The 19,028-nt window shown below is 62.9% G+C and overlaps 2 protein-coding genes across 4 annotated transcripts; both read left to right on the top strand.

The window, feature by feature from the left end:
* The first annotated feature begins 866 nt into the window (after positions 1-866).
* TTYH2 (tweety family member 2) lies at positions 867-10,512 on the top strand. 3 transcript variants are annotated; one of them, XM_052808156.1, is made up of 15 exons: positions 867-1,048; positions 2,340-2,512; positions 3,876-3,987; positions 4,424-4,644; positions 4,736-4,831; positions 4,922-4,994; positions 5,102-5,171; positions 5,333-5,388; positions 5,488-5,580; positions 5,670-5,762; positions 5,856-5,998; positions 6,119-6,304; positions 6,449-6,527; positions 7,023-7,035; positions 8,524-10,512. In XM_052808156.1, exons 1-15 carry the CDS (start codon positions 920-922, stop codon positions 8,565-8,567), a joined length of 1,581 nt encoding a protein of 526 aa, XP_052664116.1. In that variant the 5' UTR covers positions 867-919; the 3' UTR covers positions 8,568-10,512. The 3 variants fall into 3 exon arrangements, with proteins under 3 accessions (XP_052664116.1, XP_052664112.1, XP_052664115.1); XM_052808152.1 differs by having other exon boundaries at positions 7,018-7,035; XM_052808155.1 differs by lacking the exon at positions 7,023-7,035 and having other exon boundaries at positions 868-1,048.
* Positions 10,513-11,708: 1,196 nt separating this feature from the next.
* DNAI2 (dynein axonemal intermediate chain 2) lies at positions 11,709-18,072 on the top strand. Its single transcript, XM_052808151.1, has 12 exons — positions 11,709-11,941; positions 12,079-12,240; positions 12,365-12,486; positions 13,079-13,221; positions 13,887-14,000; positions 15,383-15,522; positions 15,776-15,898; positions 16,336-16,559; positions 16,833-16,968; positions 17,329-17,475; positions 17,671-17,895; positions 17,980-18,072. The coding sequence occupies exons 1-12, from the start codon at positions 11,759-11,761 to the stop codon at positions 18,070-18,072; spliced, it is 1,812 nt and encodes a 603-aa protein (XP_052664111.1). The 5' UTR covers positions 11,709-11,758.
* Positions 18,073-19,028: the final 956 nt, after the last annotated feature.

Here is a 19,028-nt window from a genome sequence, read left to right as displayed (position 1 = left end):
GTGTGGTGCCCCTATAGTTGGGCGGTGATTGCACCTATGGCCAGGTAGTGATGGGGTGTGATTCCCCTATAGCAGGGTGGTGACGGGGTGTGGTTCTCCTATAGCAGGGAATTAATGAGGTGTGGTGCCCCTATAGCTGGGCAGTGATGAGGTGTGGTGCCCCTATAGTTGGGCGGTGATTGCACCTATGGCCAGGTAGTGATGGGGTGTGATTCCCCTATAGCAGGGTGGTGATGGGGTGTGGTTCTCCTATAGCAGGGAGCTAATGAGGTGTGATGCCCCTATAGCAGGGTGGTGACGGGGTGTGGTTCTCCTATAGCAGGGAGCTAATGAGGTGTGATGCCCCTATAGCAGGGTGGTGACGGGGTGTGGTTCTCCTATAGCAGGGAGCTAATGAGGTGTGATGCCCCTATAGCAGGGTGGTGACGGGGTGTGGTTCTCCTATAGCAGGGAGCTAATGAGGTGTGGTGCCCCTATAGCTGGGCAGTGATGGGGTGCGATTCCCCTATAGCAGGGCGGTGATGAGGCGTGGTGCCCCTATAGCAGGGTGGATGGGTGCGATGTCCCTATAGCCGGGCGGTGCCGGGGTGCGATTCCCCTATAGCAGGGCTCTAACGGGGTGCGATTCCCCTACACGCGGGCGGTGCCGGGGGCGCTGCCCCCGCCGGGGTAACACCGAGCCGTGAATCGGTTGCGGGTCCCCCACGACGCGGTCCCCGCTCCGGGGCGGCGGGGGTGTGGCCATGGGCGTGGCCGGGGGGGCGTGGCCGGGGGCGGGCAGAGCGGGCAGAGCCCCGCGGCGTGGCGGCGCGACCCCCCCCCCCCTTCCTCCTCCTCCTCCTCCTCCTCCTCCTCCTCCTCCTCCTCCTCCTCCTCTCCCTCCCCTCGGCGGCCCCAGCCCGGCCCCGGCGGCCCCGCCATGCCGCCCGCCCGCGCCGATTACCTGGCGCCCTGGTGGGCGGCCTGGCTGCACGGGCTGCCGCACCGCGGCCTGCGCCTCCAGCCCGTGCCCGCCGCTTTCCGACCGCGGGACCCCGACTACCAGCAGGTACCCACCCCGCCGCCTTCCCCCCACCCCTTCCCCGCCTCCCCTCTTTGGGTGGGGGGGGGTGGGGGGGGGATACGGAGCCCTCCCCGGGCTGGGGTCCCGCTCGCCGGTGGGACTCCCCCCGCCCTTGCCCGCGGCGCGATCGCCCCTTTCATCCGGCGGCGCCCGGCGCCAGCTCTGATCTCACGGCAGCACAAAGCGCCCTTCTTCCCCGGGGGGGCAAACACCCCCCCTTCCTCGTCCTCCTCCTCCGCCGGGCCAGCCGGCACCGGTCCCCGCACCCCTCCACCCGCCCCGGCCTCCCGCTGCCGCGGGGCAGCGCCGGCTCTGTCGGAGCCCCCCCCACCCCTCGGGGGGTGCAAAGGTTGGGGGGGGTCCCACTTCGCGTTGGTGCCGTGCACTTGGCTCTTACTACAGCCCCCAGCATCCCAGGGCACGGACCGCTGTGACCCCTAAATTGGGGGGGAGGGTGGCAGCGCCAGTGCCCTGCATCCCAGGGCACGGACCGCTGTGACCCCTAAATTGGGGAGGGGGGGGTGGCAGCACCGGTGCCCTGCATCCCAGGGCACGGACCACTGTGACCCCTAAATTGGGGGGGAGGGTGGCAGCGCCAGTGCCCTGCATCCCAGGGCACGGACCACTGTGACCCCTAAATTGGGGGGGAGGGTGGCAGCGCCAGTGCCCTGCATCCCAGGGCACGGACTGCTGTGACCCCTAAATTGGGGAGGGGGGGGTGGCAGCGCTGGTGCCCTGCATCCCAGGGCACGGACCACTGTGACCCCTAAATTGGGGAGGGGGGGGTGGCAGTGCTGGTGCCCTGCATCCCAGGGCATGGACTGCTGTGACCCCTAAATTGGGGAGGGGGGGGGTGGCAGCGCTGGTGCCCTGCATCCCAGGGCACGGACTGCTGTGACCCCCAAAATTGGGGAGGGGGGGGTGGCAGTGCTGGTGCCCTGCATCCCAGGGCACGGACCGCTGTGACCCCAAAATTGGGGAGGGGGGGGGTGGCAGTGCTGGTGCCCTGCATCCCAGGGCACAGAGTGCCGTGACCCCTAAATTGGGGAGGGGGGGACGGGGGCATTGCTGGTGCCCCAGCACCCCTAAGAGGGGCTGCTGCAGCCCAGCCTCTACGACCCTGCACGGGGATGGGGATGGAGATGCTTCCTCTTTCCCCGTGTGACCGTCCCGTGGGGCGCTGGATGTGGCCGCATCCTGCCTGCTGGCTGGGTGCTCTGCAGCACGTGGCAGCCACAGGCACAGGCGCTGACTGTCCCCCCTCTTTCCTTCCCAGTCGCTGCTTTTCCTGGGCTTGGTGGCCGCTGTCTGCCTCGGCCTCAACCTCCTCTTCCTCACCGTTTACCTGATCTGCCTGTGCTGCTGCAAGAGGGACCAGGAGCCTGAGTCCAAGCGGCCCCACTCCTGCTGCGTCACCTGGATGGCCGTCACTGCCGGGCTCATCTGCTGGTGAGGACGGGGACCTGGTGCTGTCCCCCCATCACCAAGGGGGCTCTACGCTCTGGCCATGAGTGGCTTTAATTAGATCTGTGCAATTAAATATGGTCCATCCCTGCCTCCTTCCGCGCAGCCGCTGATGCCGGGGCAGCCCCAGAGACCGGCTGCAGGCCAGTCCTGTCCCCATCCCTGCCATGGCCGTGCTGCCTTCCCGGCTAATCCCGGGCAGGAGCGGGACCGGGTCGCTAATCCCAGCCCGGAGCAGATGGCAGGCAGCAGCGTAACCCAGCTGGCAGGTCCCACGTGCACCCAGCCTTAATTGTGACCGGTGCAATTAGGCAAGGGGACGCTTCTTCACCCGGCAGCGCTCTGGTGGCTTTCCAAGCCCGTCTCAGTTTTTGGCAGCCCGTGGCTCGGAGGACCCCCTTGCCAGCCAGCCTGTGTGCCCCCCGGCAAGCCTGGCCTAGGTGGGGATGGGATGGGACACGGGGCCCTTTCGCTGCCCAGCCACGACCGGCTTGCCAGACAAAGGGGCTGGTTTTGCCTGGGCGGAGCGAGATGGCTGCCTGCGAGCGTTGTACGGAGCAGGGAAATGGCACTAATGAGCTTGGCAGGATCCCCCCCCCACCCCGGGTCCTCCCGCTCCTCCAGCCTCGGGGCACCCCGTGAAGCGTGGTGGGAGGGCTGGGGAGTACGCCGCCGGCAGGGGATGGTTCTGCGGCTCCCCTGGGATTTTGAAAACACCCCCCCAACACCACGCCGAGGCTGTTTGTGGCCATTGAAGGCCGAATCGTGGCAAATGGGCCGGTATCTGTCAGTTTTATCGGCATCTGCCGCGGGGAGGGAGGGAGCGCCGCGTGCAGGCACGTACCTGGCCAGGGCAGGGGCACATCCCTCCTCGGAGCTGGCTCCGACCTCCAGCCTGGCTTCGCCCGCTGGCACACCAGGTGCCGGGGAGCGTCAAAGCTGCCGCCCGCCTGCCCTCCTGGGACTTGAGCCTGGGAGCAGGTTTAATCGGGAGCGATGTCGCTTCCAGTGGATTCCCCTAATCTGCTTTGCCCGGCCCCTCCGCCCTCAGTCTCTCAGGGTTTGGCAGGAGGAGCTTCAAACCTGCCGTGTCCAGCCCGTGGAGCAGCTCCGGGATCCGGTGTCCCCACCGGACAGGGAGCAGGTCCCCATCACGGTGATGTCATTATCCCATCTGCTTTGGCTCTGCCCTGCTGTGGGTGGGGGGGTCCCCCGAAACCAGGATGCTCCGGGGAGCGTCCCCTGTCCAGCTTGTGTCCCCACATCCTCCCTGGCCCCAAGGCGAGGCACCCATGTCGGGGTGAGCGTTTCCCTCCCCTCTGACTGGGGGTCCCTTCTCTTCCCGCAGCGCGGCTGTCGGTATCGGCTTCTACGGGAACAGCGAGACCAACGACGGGGTTTATCAGCTGCTCTACGCCCTGGACCACGCCAACCACACCCTGACCGGCATCGACTCGCTGGTAGGGCCACGGGGCAGGGTCCCCCCCATCCGACCCCCTCCACAACCCCCAGGGTCGCATTGATTCTCCACCCTGAGTTTGATTAAAGCACCGGGAAGGGAGGCATCTGGCTGGAGGGACCCAGCCGTCCTGTGCCGCCAGCTGAGCCTTGCCTTCTGCGGCCAAGCCCCCGGGGCGGCCATGCTGCGCCGAGCGCGGGAGGGTGATGTCACCCTGCAGAATGGAGCCTTTGTGGCCGGGAAGGGCCGTGGGGGCCGTGGCAGGGCTGTCCTGAAGGATGGATCCAGCTCGAGCACAGGGGGGGTTGATGTGGGGCTGCTCTCCCGGAGGGTCGGCGTCCCACGGACGGGGTGAGTGGCTCCACCGGGTGCGGGGCTGATGGCAGGGAAGCCCCCCGGCACCGTCCCAGCAGGGCTGACGGTCCCACCGTCCCCAGGTGGCAGGCACCACGCTGCAGATGCGGGTGGGCTTGGAGCAGCACCTGGCGCAGCTGAACGAGCTCCTGGCCGCGCGAGGGGACTACCTGCAGACCCTCAAGTTCGTGCAGCAGTTGGCCGGCAGCATCGTCCTCCAGCTCTCGGGGCTGCCCGTCTGGCAGGGTGCCAGCACCGATCTCACCGAGCTGGCCGGCCACGTCGCTTACGTCGAGTATTACCGGTGAGTGGGGCCACGGCGCTGGGCTGCCGGGGCATCTCCTGGTGGGGCTGGGGAGGTGGACGCGCGTGACGGAGCCTTCCTCTGCGCCCAGGTGGTTGGCTTATCTCCTCTTCTTCATCCTCGTCCTCACCGTCTGCCTCCTGGCCTGTCTGGGGCTGGCCAAGCGCTCCCGCTGCCTCCTCACCACGTGAGTACCCTGTGGCCGGGCTCGGCGGTGCCGGAGCCGCCGAGAGCGGCAGAGCCGGACCCCGTGGTGTGCTCACCCCTCTCCCCGCAGGATGCTGTGCTGCGGGCTGTTGACGCTCATCCTCAGCTGGGCTTCCATGGCTGTGGACACGGCAGCAGCGGTGGTGAGTGGGGCCGGGAAGGGAGGGGGGGTACCAGCTGTGCCGGGACAGAGCCGAGGGCACCCGTGCCATCCTTCCCAGCCCCAACGACGTCCCTCTCGTCCTCGCAGGGCACCAGCGACTTCTGCGTGGCCCCAGATAAGTTCATCATGAACCAGACGGAGAGTGACATCAGCGCAGGTGAGAGCCGGCTGCGGGGTGGAGGTGTGCTCGGGGTAGGACCCCACTGCTCCCCCAAAACCTGCCTGGGGGTCCGGTGCTCTCCGCTGCCATTCTGCCACCCCTACGCTGCTCTCTGCTCCCTGAAACTCTTATACCGATGTCTCCCGTTTGCTTTGCAGAGGTGGTTCGCTATTACCTGTACTGTGACCAGAGCCTGAGCAACCCCTTCCAGCAGGTACGGGGGACCCGGGCACCCCGCTTCGTGCTGCCTGGGGCAGGGGGTGTCCCCAGGGGCTGGGCAGCTCTGTGACTGCTCCCCACTCCCCCCCTGCAGGCTCTCACTGTCTTCCAGCGCTCGCTCACCACCATGCAGATCCAGATCCAGGGCCTGATACAGTTTGCGCTGCCGCTCTTCCCGACCGCCGAGGTACGGGGTGGGGGGAGCCAGGGCCCCATGCGCCCCCTCTGCTCCCCATCTTGCCCAGCACTGCCCTAACCCCCACCTCTCTCCCACAGAAAGACCTCCTGGGGGTCCAGCAGCTCCTCAACTCCTCAGAGACCAGCCTGCACCAGCTCACGGCCATGCTGGACTGCCGGGGGCTGCACAAGGTGAGGCGGGGGGGGACCAGGACAGGGGTGTGCAGCTCCTGGGGTCACCCCCCCACCATCACCAGCCCTGCCCCATCCCATCTCCCGCTGCAGGACTACCTGGACGCCCTCATCGGTATCTGCTACGACGGGGTGGAGGGTTTGCTCTACCTGGTGCTCTTCTCCCTGCTGGTGGCCACCTCCTTCTCCACCATCATCTGTGCCACGCCGCGTGCCTGGAAGCACTTTGCCGGCAGGTGGGTCTGCCTTCACCGGGGGGGGCACGGGGCTGCGTGTGTGGCATGAGAGCCGGGCACGGGGGGGAGGAATTGCCTTTGGGGCCGGGGTGGGTGAGCGCTGGCACCTTGTTCCCACAGGGACCGGGACTACGATGACATGGACGAGGAAGACCCCTTCAACCCGCAGGCGCGTCGCATCGCCACCCACAACCCGGCCCGGGGGCAGCTCCGCAGCTTCTGCAGTTACAGCAGCAGCCTGGGCAGCCAGAGCAGCCTGCACCCCCCGGCGCAGACCATCTCCAACGCCCCCGTCTCCGAGTACATGTAAGACCCCCTTCCTCCGAGGCGCTGACCCTTGGGGTCCGTCCCCCCCCATCTTGGGGATGCAGCATCACCCCACATTGGAGGCACAGGATGATGGTGGGGGTCTCGCTGCACCCCCGACTCTGACGGGCTCTCCCCCTCCAGGAACCAAGCCGTGCTGTTTGGTGGAAACCCCCGCTACGAGAACGTCCCCCTGATCGGCAGAGGCTCTCCTCCTCCCACGGTACGGTGGACGGCCGAGGCCAAGTCCTTCTTGTGATGCCCCGTGCGCCGGGGTGGGGGTTGCTTAGCCGGCTGGAGCGGAGACCCTCTGCTTTGCCGGAAAGCCACTCGCCTGGGGCACTGACGAGGTTTGCCGGGATGGGGACAGGGATGGGTGAGCTTGGCCCCCTCCTCCTGCCCTTGCAGAGGACGTGCCCTATCTGTGAGCGCGTCCCTCCTGCCCGTCTTGCTAACCCAGTTCCCAGCCGGCCCGCGGAGGCTGTGGGGAGAGGTCACCAGCCACGTGCTCGGAGGAGACCAAAATAGTCTTCCCTTCAGCTGCTCTTCCTTGCTTTATTTCTTATTTATTCTGGCTTTCAAAAGACGTTTGTCACAGTCACCCATGCATGTTTACATTTCCCTGCTGTTTGTTTAAACCCACCCTGTCTGTTAATGCCTGCTTTATTTCTTTTTTTTTCTTTTTTTTTTTTTTTGCATCAATTATTTTGGAGCTAAGTTGCCCATCAAGAGTAAGTTCACCCACTTCCTTCTCCCTCCTCCTCCTGGGGCAGCAGCTGGGTTCCCGTCCTCCTTCCCCTCCGCGGTGCCTCCCTTCATCTCCTTTCCCGTGGGGCTGGCTTGCTTTCGGGAAGAGTGCGGAGGGCTCGGGAGGGATGGGGCCACATTTTGTCCCCAGCCCAGGTACAAGAGGATTTGCAGCTCCCGTGCGTTGGGAGTGGAAAAGGTCCCTGTCTCCATCCCCTTCTCGGCACAGTTTTTCCCCCTCCTTTTCTCACAGCATTTAATCTGCTTCAATGCCTCTATCCAAAGCGGTAGTGCCCCCCCGGCTCAGCCCTCACGGGCATGGCAGCGGCACCGCGGTGGAGCTGGGGACGCGGCTCCAGGCATGCTGCCGCGGCAGGGACATCGTGCTCACCTCTTCTGGGGAAGATTTTTGCCATCAGGTGAAAGCGTGGAGCCGCGCCAGCGCGGGAGGCTGTAATCCGATTGTGCAGACCTGGCAGCTGGCAAGCCTCTTCCCTGGGGGGGATGAACACGGCGGGGATTAATTTGAGCACTTCTCCCCACCCTGAATGGTCTAATTTAACCAGGATTCAGATCCCTGAGGAAGGACTTTCACAGTCCAAAATAACAAACTCGGAATAATCTTCCTTAATGCCTGGCCAGGGTGTCCCTCCCTTCTGTAAAACGCTGGAGAAATTTAATTCTGCAGCGTTAGCGGGGGGGGCTGGAGGTTTTGGCCTCTGCCCTGGGCTCGCTGCTACCCCCCTTCCCAGTGCAGCGAGGGGACCTTGCCCTGACTGGGGAGCCCCAGGGGGTTCAGCCTGCAGCGATTGCCGGCGCAGGCACCCGGTGAGTGCCGGCACACCCGAGGTAAGGTTTGTGCGTGGACAGGGAAGATCAGGGGGCACAACCCAGCTCAGCTGCCGCAGAGACCCGTCCCCGAGCCTGGGTGCTCCCACGTGTCCAGGGCTAAACCCCATCCTGCTCCACCGCCGCGCCAGCCCAAGCCGGTGCCTGGGGTGCCACCATCCCCGTGTGGGTGCAGGGAGGGGAGCTCAAGCCCGTGGCTGGCATCCCGGTGTGAGCCCCTCGGGATCGGATGCATCCAGATGCGGCGACTGGGGCTGAATTTGCTGCCAGGCTGGAGTAGGGAAGGTGGAAGACGAACCTGGCCAATGTCCCAGCAGTGTGGGAAGGGACAAAGCACAGCATGAGGCACTTGAAGCATCTTGGCTGGGGTGGGGGGGGGTGTCTCTTCTAGCCCTCAAAAAGCCGTGACCCAGGGTCTGGCCCCCTTACCCATGACAGCCTGGCAGATTAATTGGGGATTAATACAAATGGGAAGCAATCTTCTCTCTTCATCCTCGGGCTTTCTCTGGCAGCTCAGCGGCACGTGGCGGTGCAGGGGTTGGGTTGGACATGGCTGGTGGGGGCTCGGCAGGGGCACGCTGTGGGTTGGGGGTGCGCTGACCCCCCGTGTCCTCTCCCCGCAGTACTCCCCGAGCATGCGAGCCACCTACCTGTCCGTCACCGATGAGCACATCAGGCACCACAACAACACCGAGTTCCCAGCCTAACGCGCTCGCCCCGGGCAGCTCGCGGGAGGAGAAAATGCCACCGGCGTTTCTGTGATGGGAAACCAAAGACATCTGGAAAAGACGCGGTGGGAAGTCCAGCAGCAGCGGCCGGAGGACAAACCCCAGCAGTGGGGAGCCCCGTGTCCCCCGCGTGCTCTGCGCACCCTCCTCTTCCCCCTTGGCAGCTTCTGCTCAGTCTCGAGTCTTCCTGCCTTACGGCCGACAGCGACTCCGGGGCCAAACGCCGGCCGGTAGCAGGGCAGTGCCACGACCGAGCTCCTGGTGTGCCGGGAAGACCGGAGACGCTTCATGCCCCCACGTCGGCTTCTCCTTTCCCTTCCCGTCTGCACCAGCTCGGGGATGTTTTACGCCACGGAGGGAAGCCTTCTCCAGTTCCCTCCGCCTGGAGCGCAAAGCCTGGGACCACGGGCTTGCCCCCAGCACCAGCCCCTCGGGCAGGGGTCCGGGGCAGCAGCTCCTTCACCTCCGTAGCAATGCAGTACCAACCACTAGTGATGCCAGCCCCTTCCCGATGCCCACGGGCAGTTTCGCCGACGGTGACACCGGCTGCTCCCCTCTGCCACGCTCCTGCTCCGCATGGGCAGAGCCGGCTCCCCGTGCCCCCCTCGCTGCCTCCCCCCCCCTCAGCTGGAGCTGCCTTAGCCCCGGGTTCAGAGGCTGTAGAATTAGGGATGTTTTGGCGTTGCTGGTTTTCCTTTGCTTTACTCCTGGGTTTTACGAATTCTCTGCAGGGCTGAGGCGCGGTTTGACTTGCTGCTTCTGTTCCAGTGTGGTTTTACTGCAGTGCATGTTGGTAGCAGGTTTTGGGCTGGTTTGTAGGCTCTTTTTGGCGATTTGGCTCCCCAGGGCAGGCAGGCAGGCTGGCAGCGTGGGCTGGGGCGGGCTCCCCTCCTTCTGCAGGACAGCCCTGGGGTAACCATGAATCCCCTGGGAGAGGGTTAGGGACTACTTGGGCATCCCTGGGGCAGGATGCGGTCCTGGGGAGGGGAGGGGATGGTCCTGCCACCCTGGCTGTCTTGCCCAGCATTGCCAGGGCTTCAGGCTAAGTAGCTCTGGGGGCCGAGGAGGCAGGGGGAAACAAGCACGAGCTGAACCGGATCCTTTGCGGCTGCCCGTTTCGGCACAGGCTGCCCCTGGAACCTCGGCGGGATGCAAGCAAAGGCCCCTTCCCCACGCTTGCCATGGGGCAGGGAGAGCCCCTGCTCCATCCCACTGACTAGGGATGGACCCAGATCTCCCACCCGAAAGGGTGCGAACAGGGTGATGGATGTTTTCCTGCCCACTCACCCGTCTGGTCCCTCTCCCCCCCCAACCCAGGACGAGTTCAAGCTCTCATAACCACGTTTGGCACCGCGGCGGTGGTTTAGCCGCGGCTGGATTCACTCCAGGGCTCTTCCTCACTGCAAAGGTTGTACCCACGCCATGGGAGGGCAAAGGCTTTCCCTGTCTGATTGCAATTAGCAGCTACCTCCTGTGCTGCTGGTGGTGGCTATCCATCCCTTCTTCCCTGCTTTGGCTAACAGTGCTGCAGCCAGGCAGACCCCTGGGGTGGCCAGGTTGTCCCCCTCGGGCGAGCCAGGGGGGTCTTACTTGATAGCAGTGACTCACTGTGTCTTTTAAAGATAACTTGTACATACCCTTCAGTCCCCTAACACTGTCTGTCTGTGTTACGTGTGACTAGCATTACTTGCTGTTGGAAACTTCCAGGGGAATTTTTTTTTTTTTTTTCAGCTTTTAATGTTTTGATGTAACGGTACTGGTAGAAGAGCTGTTTTTTAAACGCATGTGAACTAACCTCATTAGGACTCCATCTAGGAGCTGGAGTCCGGCCTGATTTGTATGTGCCCTTTGGGGAAAAGACAATAAACACTTGTACTAAACTTATCTCCTCCTTGCTGGCTTCTCTGGGCTGACCTGCGTCTGCTGCCCCTGCTCAGGTTGCTCTGCCCATCCTGGAGTGCCGGCTCTGCCGGGCCGGGAATCTTCATGGCCGGTGCGAACACCTTGCTGCAAGCACCGGTCCCAGCATTTCTTTGCAGTCAAAGCGGTTTTTAATTGGGCTTAAATCCCCTGGCTGCGGCTTGGACTGGTTTTGGCTGTGACAGGAGCTGGGGGGCGACTGGAGCCATTTCAGGTACGTCAATGCTGGGGAGCGGAGGGGGACGCGGGCTTTGGGGGTGCAGCGTGCGTGGACGCGTGCCCTCGGTGGGAATGGAGGATGGTGCTGGGGCTGGACGGCGACCGCAGGGGTCTTGGGTGGGTTGCGCCCTGGGAAAGGGCGTCGAGAGCTGCATCTCCTGCTCCTTTCCCAGCCGATCTCCCGTCAGAGCGAGCCGGAGCCCGCGGTTTGGGTGACACGGCGTGAGCGTGGGTGTGCGGGGAGCGGTGCCGTCTCCTGGTGCCAGCTGCCGGCGGGCACCGGGCGAGGTGCCGGACCCCCCAGGACTCCGCAGCAATGGCTGCGTGCTGCAGCCCTGGGGGGGGGGGGGGGCAACTTATACCAGCTGCAGGGATGTCGTGGTTCCCTCGGGATCCCGGCCTGCTCCTGCAGGAACGGAATGGCGCAGCTTTCCCTCCTGGCAGAGGGCTGGGGTCGGGGGGGAGCAGAGAGGGGTGGCCCCACTGTGGGGCTGGGGTCACCTCGCTGGGGCTAGAGGGAGCAGGCCATGGCCCACCCAGTCTGTCTGTGTCCCCCCAGAGATGAGGCCCAGCCTGGTTTCCACCCCACACAGTCGGGGCGTGGGGCTGGAGCTGGCAGCAGAGCCACTGCCCCCTGTGCTAATTGCACCCCCCCCCTTCATTAGCCAGCTGTTGCCCTCCCAACATGGCGGCAAGCGGCGGCCGTCACGTGACACCACCGCCTCGCCCTCCCCAACATGGCGGCGGGCGTCACGTGATCTCCCTCCGGTGTTGCCAGGCAACGGGAGACGCGGCCCCGCCAGTGACTCCCAGTAAGGCCGCGCTGGGAGACGCCAGTCCCCACCCGGACACCTGGGCCCTCGGGAGGAGGCCTGGGGTGTCCCCTGCCGCGGTGGGCCCTCCCTGAGTGCCCCCAATCCCTTTCGGGACCCCCCCACACACACACACACGCAGCAGGACCCCCCCAGGGCCGGGGGCTGAAGAAGCCGCCATGGAGATCATCTACGTGTACACGCGGAAACGCAGCGAGTTCGGCCGGCCCTGCAGCTTCTCCGACCGGCCGGCCGAGGTGAACGTGGACATCCCCCCCGACCCCAGCCTGGCCAGCAGCTTCATCCTGAGGAACCCCGTGGACAGCTACGTCCAGCACACCAGCGACATGTCGGAGCATGAGGTGAGGGCTGCCCGCCAGCTGTCGAGGGCCTCCCAGGCTGCCGCTCTGCAGGGCAGCACCGTACAAAGGGGGAAAAGGGGCGTTTTGCGCCTTTTCGGCTCCGATTCTCGCTCCGTTTAATCCGCGCCGCCCCCCAGGTCAACACCGAGCGGGTGGAGGTGGAATCCCGCGGCGTCAACCACGTAGAGGGCGGCTGGCCCAAAGACATCAACCCGCAGGAGGTGGAACAAACCATCCGCTTCAGGAAGAAAGTGGAGAAAGACGAAAACTACGTCAACACCATCGTGCACCTCGGCACCGTAAGGCTCTGCCCGTCCCTCCTCCTCCCCTCGCGCTCCCAGAGCCCCCTTGCCCACCCACTGCCAGTTCCCTCACCTAGGCAGCTCCCCAGAGGCACGGCCTCTGCCTGTGCTTTCCCTGCAGCTGATGGAGCACTGCGTCAAGCAGAACAATGCCATCAACATCTACGAGGAGTACTTTGAAGAGGAGGAGATGGTAGAGGTGGAAGACGAGCCCCCCTCCGCAAAAACCATCAATGTCATCAGGTAGCACAACCAGCTGGGGTCAGCAGGCTCTCCAAATCCACAGCGGGCTGCTGCGGATTCAACTGCCTTTGGAGACAAAGGAGGTGGAAAACCCAGTGGCTTTAGGATAGCGCTGGAGCAGTTTATGGATGGAGAGACCTGCTGCAGCCCCTCCCTACTCCATAACTCCATCTGTTCCTCCCCTCCCTGCCCTCTGCCCTGCCCAGGCACTTTGGAGATAGGTACCACGGGGCAAGGACAGACGCAGCTCTGAGCATCTTCTAACAGCGCTTTAGACAGGATTTTTTTTTTTTTTTTGCTGCCTCAAAGATTATTTTCAAATGTCAGGGGCTGTTAGGTCATTTCTAGAAGTCAGATGCAGTAACATAATTGGATTCTTAGAAATGTATAACTGGAAAGACTTCATTAAATCATCAACTCTTCTCCCCCACCCCCCCCCACCCCCAAGAGAACCATTTCCTGCACTCGATGCTCAAGGGCTGCAGCTTGTTTTAATTGCGATTCCCACAGTTTCCTTTGGGAGACTCATCCCAGGGCGTGACAAAGCTGTTAGCAAACTAACATCTTTCTTTGATGTCCTGTTATCAAAAAGGGATCCAAACGTAACCAAGAGGACAGCCACACATCTCTCCTGGCACCCTGACACATGCAAGAAACTGGCAGTGGCTTATTCCAGCCTGGAGTTCCAGCAAAACATGAAAAACATGAGCTTTGACTCATACATCTGGGACCTTGGTAAGGGGAAGGGAAAACTCACCAGTCAGTAATGCTGCCGCTGCGGAAGCACTTTGTGGCTTCAAAGAGTGTAATGAAGCCACACAGCACTCCAGAGGGGGTGAACAGGGGTTCGGTTTCTGCTTTGCCCACAGATCAATGCAGAGAAGGGGAGAAATGGGACCTGAAAGCTGGCCAACAGGTGGAAAATAACTACTAAAATCCCACTACATGACTTCATGAGCTAGAGTGCCTGTGACCACAACAGGCAGCTGAGCCACACTCCTCTTATGGGGTTCTTGTCTTTATATGGTTCACTTGTGCTTGAAGAAAGAGGCAGCACAAGCCCAGGCTGAGAATTGCCCTGTTCTGTCAAAGACTCTCTCAGACCTGTTGTATATTGGAGTGAAAAACACAAAGAAGAGGGGTCAGGGTACCAGGGCTTGGGGTAGCAGGGGTCTGTCCCCAGGCTGGCAGGCAAGGACAGGTCAGCTCCCTTCCCTGGCTAAGGTGAGGCATCCTGGTGACGTGGCCACCTCATCCAGCACAGCTGGGCAAGCACCAGCATGGCAGGGAGCCAGGCGTGGAGGAACGGGGTGCGGTATCGGGAGGCTGGTTTAGAGGCGGGGGTGCTCGCCCTCCGAACTGCCTTTGCGTTTTCCTTTTTACTCGTCCCTTCTTGGCAGAAAACCCCAACAAGCCGGAGCTCGTTCTCAGGCCATCATCCCCTCTTGTGAGCCTGGAATACAACCCCAAAGACTCGCACGTCCTGGTGGGAGGATGCTACAATGGGCAGATGGGTAAGGATGATGGATTAGGCATAAGGCCGTACTAACGAGAGCCTGGCTTCATTTTAATTCAGCAAGAGCCTGGTTCCAGCACTGCTACACTCACAAAGGACATAGTGTCATTCGTGCTGCGAGTGGGAATATCCCACGCACGCCCTGAAGCCCTGGGGCTTTGCGTGCGGAGGACAGGCATCTGCTCACTGGAGCAGGTACCCAGGGAGGGGAGAACACCGTGCCTGGGAGCCCTTCGCAGGCACTCGGGGCAGCAAGGCGGCTGCAGCCGCAGTGAGAGCCCAGCAGGGATTGTTGGATCAGACGGCTGAGCAGCACGCGTGCTGTGCTTCCTCCTCACCTGCAGCCCTGTATCTTTGCATGGCAAAAGCCCAGGAGAGTTGCCATCGTTCCGTGCACTGCATTGTTCTTGTGCAGTTGTTTCAAGTGCTTGGAAAAGGGCCCCTCTTTGCCAGCTTCATTTATGGCTCTGTTATTTACTGGGCCACGTGAGCCCTTTGACTTAATTGCACTCATTTTGATGTTTTCCTTGCCATTTGCAGCAGCAATCAGATCTGACAGGGCATGCATTATGGGGCTGTTACTGCACGCTCTGCAGGTGATAGAGGGGAGGGATCTCACCCCATCCTTCGCAGTGCTCCCCAGGCGCGTGGCATGGGCCCAGTGGAGCACACACCGTCACATCCAATTGCCTAATTAGTAGTGAGCAAGAGGGAGCGTGTGCAGCTCGGTGCCACCACGGACCAGCTGCCTAACCTTTGGTGAACCACGGCCGGTCCTGCGCTGTGGCTTGCCCTCTGCCACGTGTCAGAGGCAGAGAGAGGGAAGGACGGCTGCTGCTGTCCGCGGGGGACCTGTCTTCGTTAGCCAGCACCCTGCGGGCACACAGGAGGGGAGCACAGCCGGGGTCAGCTCACACAGGCTGGTTTTTAGCAGCGTCGAGCCTAAGAGCCGCTGTTTGGAGTTGACAGGGGGCTGCTTAGACCATGTCTGCTCCTGCTGCAACCCCTTGTGCAGAGTAGGGGGGGGGAGCCGGGGGGATTTATTGTCTCTGGGGCTTGTAGTGCATCTGCCAGAGAGAGATGATCGCTGAAGAAATGCTGCGGCTATTTAGTATGTTACCACCATCTAGCTCGGCGTTTGCAAAAGGTGCAAATTGCTGCGTTACCACTCAGAGTTGGCATCCCTGCGAGTGATCACAGCAGCAGGCTCCCAGCCCGCAGCACATGCGCATGGTTCTTCTGGGGCTGGGAAGTGTGGGGGGAGCACCTGGTGAGGTTTGCTCCCCATTCTGGCTTGGGCAGTGGGGCAGCATCTCCTCGGAAAACGAGCGGCAAGCAAAGGAGCTGGTGCAGATCTTGACAGCTCCTTTTCTTTCCCAGCTTACTGGGACACCAGGAAAGGGGGGCTGCCTGTGGAGGTGTCTGCCGTGGAGGTCAGCCACAGGGACCCTGTGTACGGAGCCATCTGGCTGCAGTCCAAAACGGGCACCGAGTGCTTCTCAGCTTCCACCGACGGGCAGGTAAAGGGTAGGGGCAGGGAAAGGTGCCCGGGACTCACACAGGGGCCACACTGGCAGGCGCTGACACCCCGAAAGAGCTTCCCCTGCCTGCGCTGCCCCTCGCCAGCCATGGCAGTATGGGAACTAGACCCCAGGCTGGCAGCACAGGCTGGCACAGGGAAGCTGCCTGGCTCCAGGACACTCAGCTCCCCAGCACCTGCGGCTGAGCCGGGAGCAGCTCCTGCAGCCCCCTCCCGCTTCTTGTCCCATGCAGGTGCTGTGGTGGGACATCCGCAAGCTGTCCGAGCCCACCGAGATGCTGGTCTTGGACATCACCCGAAAAGGGCTCCTGGAGAACGCTCTGGGTGCCGTCACGCTGGAGTTTGAGCCCACCATGGTGAGCCTCCCTGCCCTGCCGTCAGGATGACCCTGCCTGCACACAACCTGTATCCTCATTTGGGCAGGAGGGTGAGCCAAGCCGAACCGAGCCGGGCGGGCATTGCCCGGTCACCCTCGCGGGCAGGGTTCCAGGGGCATGGCACAAGCCTCTGATGCCCAGAGTGACCCAAAGCACTGTGCTGCATCTTGCAGGGTGTTCTCACCCATCTTCAAGAATTAGGAGTTGATGTGCTCCCAAAACACAGGGTCTTGCTGGCATTTCGATCTCTAAATCCCCCAGATCATGGCGGGTCCCAGGGCTCTGTTCTCCCCAGGCAGTGGCTGCAGCAGGCTCCCCCCATGGTCGGGCAGCAAAGCCCTTTGCTGCCCCACTGCCTCCTGCACTGTGGGGTCCCCAACTTGCTGACGGCTGCTCTCTCCTGCTCTCACCCTCAGCCCACCAAGTTCATGGTGGGCACAGAGCAGGGCATCGTCATCGCCTGCAACCGCAAGGCCAAGACACCCCCTGAAAAAATCACCAGCACCTACAGTGGCCACCACGGACCTGTCTATGCGCTGGCCAGGAACCCTTTCTACCCCAAAATCTTCCTGACAGTTGGCGACTGGACCGCTCGGATATGGTCAGAGGAGATCAAGGAATCGTCAATTATGTGGACCAAGTAGGTGTCGGTGTGCGTTTGCCCTGCAAAAAATCTTCTTTTTTGTGGAAGAGCATGTTCAGGGCAGGTGATCAGTAGAGTCTGGTCTGCTTGGGTCAGGCTCAGGTGGTGGGACGGTCACCAAGGCAGAGCAGTGCCAGCATGGCCGAGGGCACTGGAACGGAGGGGGCCAGGGCCTGGGGTCTTGGCTGAAGGTGCTGCACAGGCAGCAGCTGTGGGCCCAGGGGGATGGAGGCCATGAGCCCATCCCCGCTGCGTCGGGTCTGCCGGCAGGTACCACCTCTCCTACCTGACGGATGGATGCTGGAGCACCGTGAGGCCGGCTGTCTTCTTCACCACCAGATCCGACGGGACCCTGGACGTCTGGGACTTTCTCTTCAAACAGAACGACCCCTCCCTCAGCCTGAAGGTAGGGTGCCCAGCGGCTCCGGGCCCCTCACCCTGGGAGGGGAGCAAGGGGCTGCCCCCAGCCAGCACTGGCAGCGGGGTGCTTGGCAGATCTGCCACCCTGCCCTGCACGGAGCAGGCAGAGCCAGGGGATGGGGTCCCATCCTGCCTGCACGGAGCTCAGGATAAGCTCCATCGAGCAGCATCTGTCCCCTCAGCCCTGAGCTGTACCTGGAGCCCAGCGTGCCCAAAAATTTGCACGTAGGCTCCTGTTACTGGCAACCGCGTGGACTTGCCTCTGCCAGCTCATCCTGCCTGACTTCCCCCGTGGGGCATCACAGCAGGGCTAAGTGCCACCACCCTCCCCGTCCTCCCTCCCCAGGTCTGTGACGAGCCCCTCTCCAGCCTGCGCCTGCAGGACAATGGGTGCGTCGTCGGCTGCGGCTCGAAGCTCGGCACGGTCACCCTGCTGGAAATCTCCTCCGGGCTCTGCACCCTCCAGAGGAACGAGAAGATGCTGGCCACCGCTGTACGGGAGCTTTGAGCCGTGAGCCGCTGTGACAGGTCACAGCAAAGCCCTCGGCACTGCTGGCATGTCGCTGGCCCCGGGCACAACAGCTCTGCCAGCGAGCCCTGTGCTCTCCCTGTACAGAGCACAGCTGTCCCGTGGGGTCCCCTGCTCACCCTGCACCCCTTAGCTCCCCCCCCGGCTTCCCTGCCCTAGATGTTTGAGCGGGAGACGAAGCGGGAGAAGATCCTGGAGGCCCGGCACCGGGAAATGCGGCTGAAGGAGCGTGCCAGGTCGGAGGGCCAGGAGTCAGAGGTGGAGGAGAGGCTGGTGGAGAGTCCCCAGGAGGTGCTCGACCGTGCCCGCAAAGAGTTCTTCGAGGTCATTGAAGCAGAGCTGCAGAGGCAGGCGCGGGCAGAGACCCAACACCCGCTTGGCAAGGTACCGGGGATGGGATGAACCGGCAACCGCAGCAGGGACTCCCTGCCATGGGGCAGGGGACTGGGGTCAGCTTCTGCCTTTCAGGTTAAAGACCGCGTGGGAGAGGAGGCGGCAGCGGCGGCTGCGCAGGGGGAAGAAAGCCAGCTGCCCAAGGACAAGGAAGAGGAGGAGGAGTAGGATGCTGCCAAGGTCAGTGCACTCCAGCTTCGCGTTTCTTTCCCCCTCCTTGCCAGGGTTGCTGCTCCGTGGGTCTTGCCAGGGTTGCTGCTCCGTGGGTCTTGCCAGGGTTGCTGCTCCGTGGGTCATGTGGAGATGAGGCTGCTGTCCCTGAGCCGGGCAGAGCTCGTGGGGTCTCTGCCTCCATGGGATGGTGAGCAGAGGACCCCTCACAGCTCCCTGACCCCACGCCTTCTCCCTCTGCAGGAGCGGTAGCCAAAACAGGACCGGTGGGTCACGTAGAAGCCCTCGCATTGGTCACAGATGCTGCCTGGCCCTTTGCCCTCCTGATTTTTTTTCTTCGGGGTAAATAAACAGGAGCTTTCCATGTCACGTTTCCTGTTTTGTCACAGCAGGATTGAGCAGAGGGTGGGAAAGTAGTGTCCTCTCGCTCTTCATCTCCTCTCCTTGGGCCAAGCCACGGATCAAAGCCGACTGCCAACCCCAGTGGAGCGCCCGTGGCAGCAGGGTGTCCCTTGGTGTGTCCCCAGCCCGAGGAGCAGGGCAGAGCAGGGCAGCTGCGGGATGCCGGTGCAGCACCGTGCCTCTTCCCAGCTGGAGAGTGATGCTGAGCAAAGCCCCGTGCCCCCAGTCCGCTGATATCCCTGTGAGAGTAGCCTGCGGTGCCTGGGCCAGGGTTATCAGCACTGGGTAAACACAGCCTGGCCCATATCGCCTAGCAGCCACCCTGCCTGCTTACCCACCCGTCAATTATTAACGAGCCGCCGGCTGCGCTCGCCCCATGGCACAGCTGTTGGCAGAGGGATGGGGCCATCGCATGGGCAGCATCCCGTGTGCCGGGGCTGGGGGTTAGCCCTCCTGTCAGGACCCTTCCCCAGACTCTGCTCAGGGGGGTGGAGGGTGGGCAGGAGCTGTCGAAACCATCCTGCGTCTGCGGGGCGGGTGCACGGCGAAGC

This window comes from Harpia harpyja, chromosome 14, assembly GCF_026419915.1.
Source record: "Harpia harpyja isolate bHarHar1 chromosome 14, bHarHar1 primary haplotype, whole genome shotgun sequence".
Taxonomy (NCBI): domain Eukaryota; kingdom Metazoa; phylum Chordata; class Aves; order Accipitriformes; family Accipitridae; genus Harpia; species Harpia harpyja.
This window is presented reverse-complemented; position numbering and strand designations above follow the sequence as displayed.

Coding starts and splice junctions, on each gene's coding strand:
- TTYH2 (XM_052808152.1), top strand. CDS start 920: ATGCCGCCCGCCCGCGCCGATTACCTGGCGCCCTGGTGGGCGGCCTGG. Junction 5,581..5,669: donor CGCTCTTCCCGACCGCCGAG/GTACGGGGTGGG, acceptor TCTCTCCCACAG/AAAGACCTCCTGGGGGTCCA. Junction 5,999..6,118: donor TGGAAGCACTTTGCCGGCAG/GTGGGTCTGCCT, acceptor TTGTTCCCACAG/GGACCGGGACTACGATGACA.
- DNAI2 (XM_052808151.1), top strand. CDS start 11,759: ATGGAGATCATCTACGTGTACACGCGGAAACGCAGCGAGTTCGGCCGG. Junction 12,487..13,078: donor AAAACCATCAATGTCATCAG/GTAGCACAACCA, acceptor GTTATCAAAAAG/GGATCCAAACGTAACCAAGA. Junction 17,896..17,979: donor CCCAACACCCGCTTGGCAAG/GTACCGGGGATG, acceptor TCTGCCTTTCAG/GTTAAAGACCGCGTGGGAGA.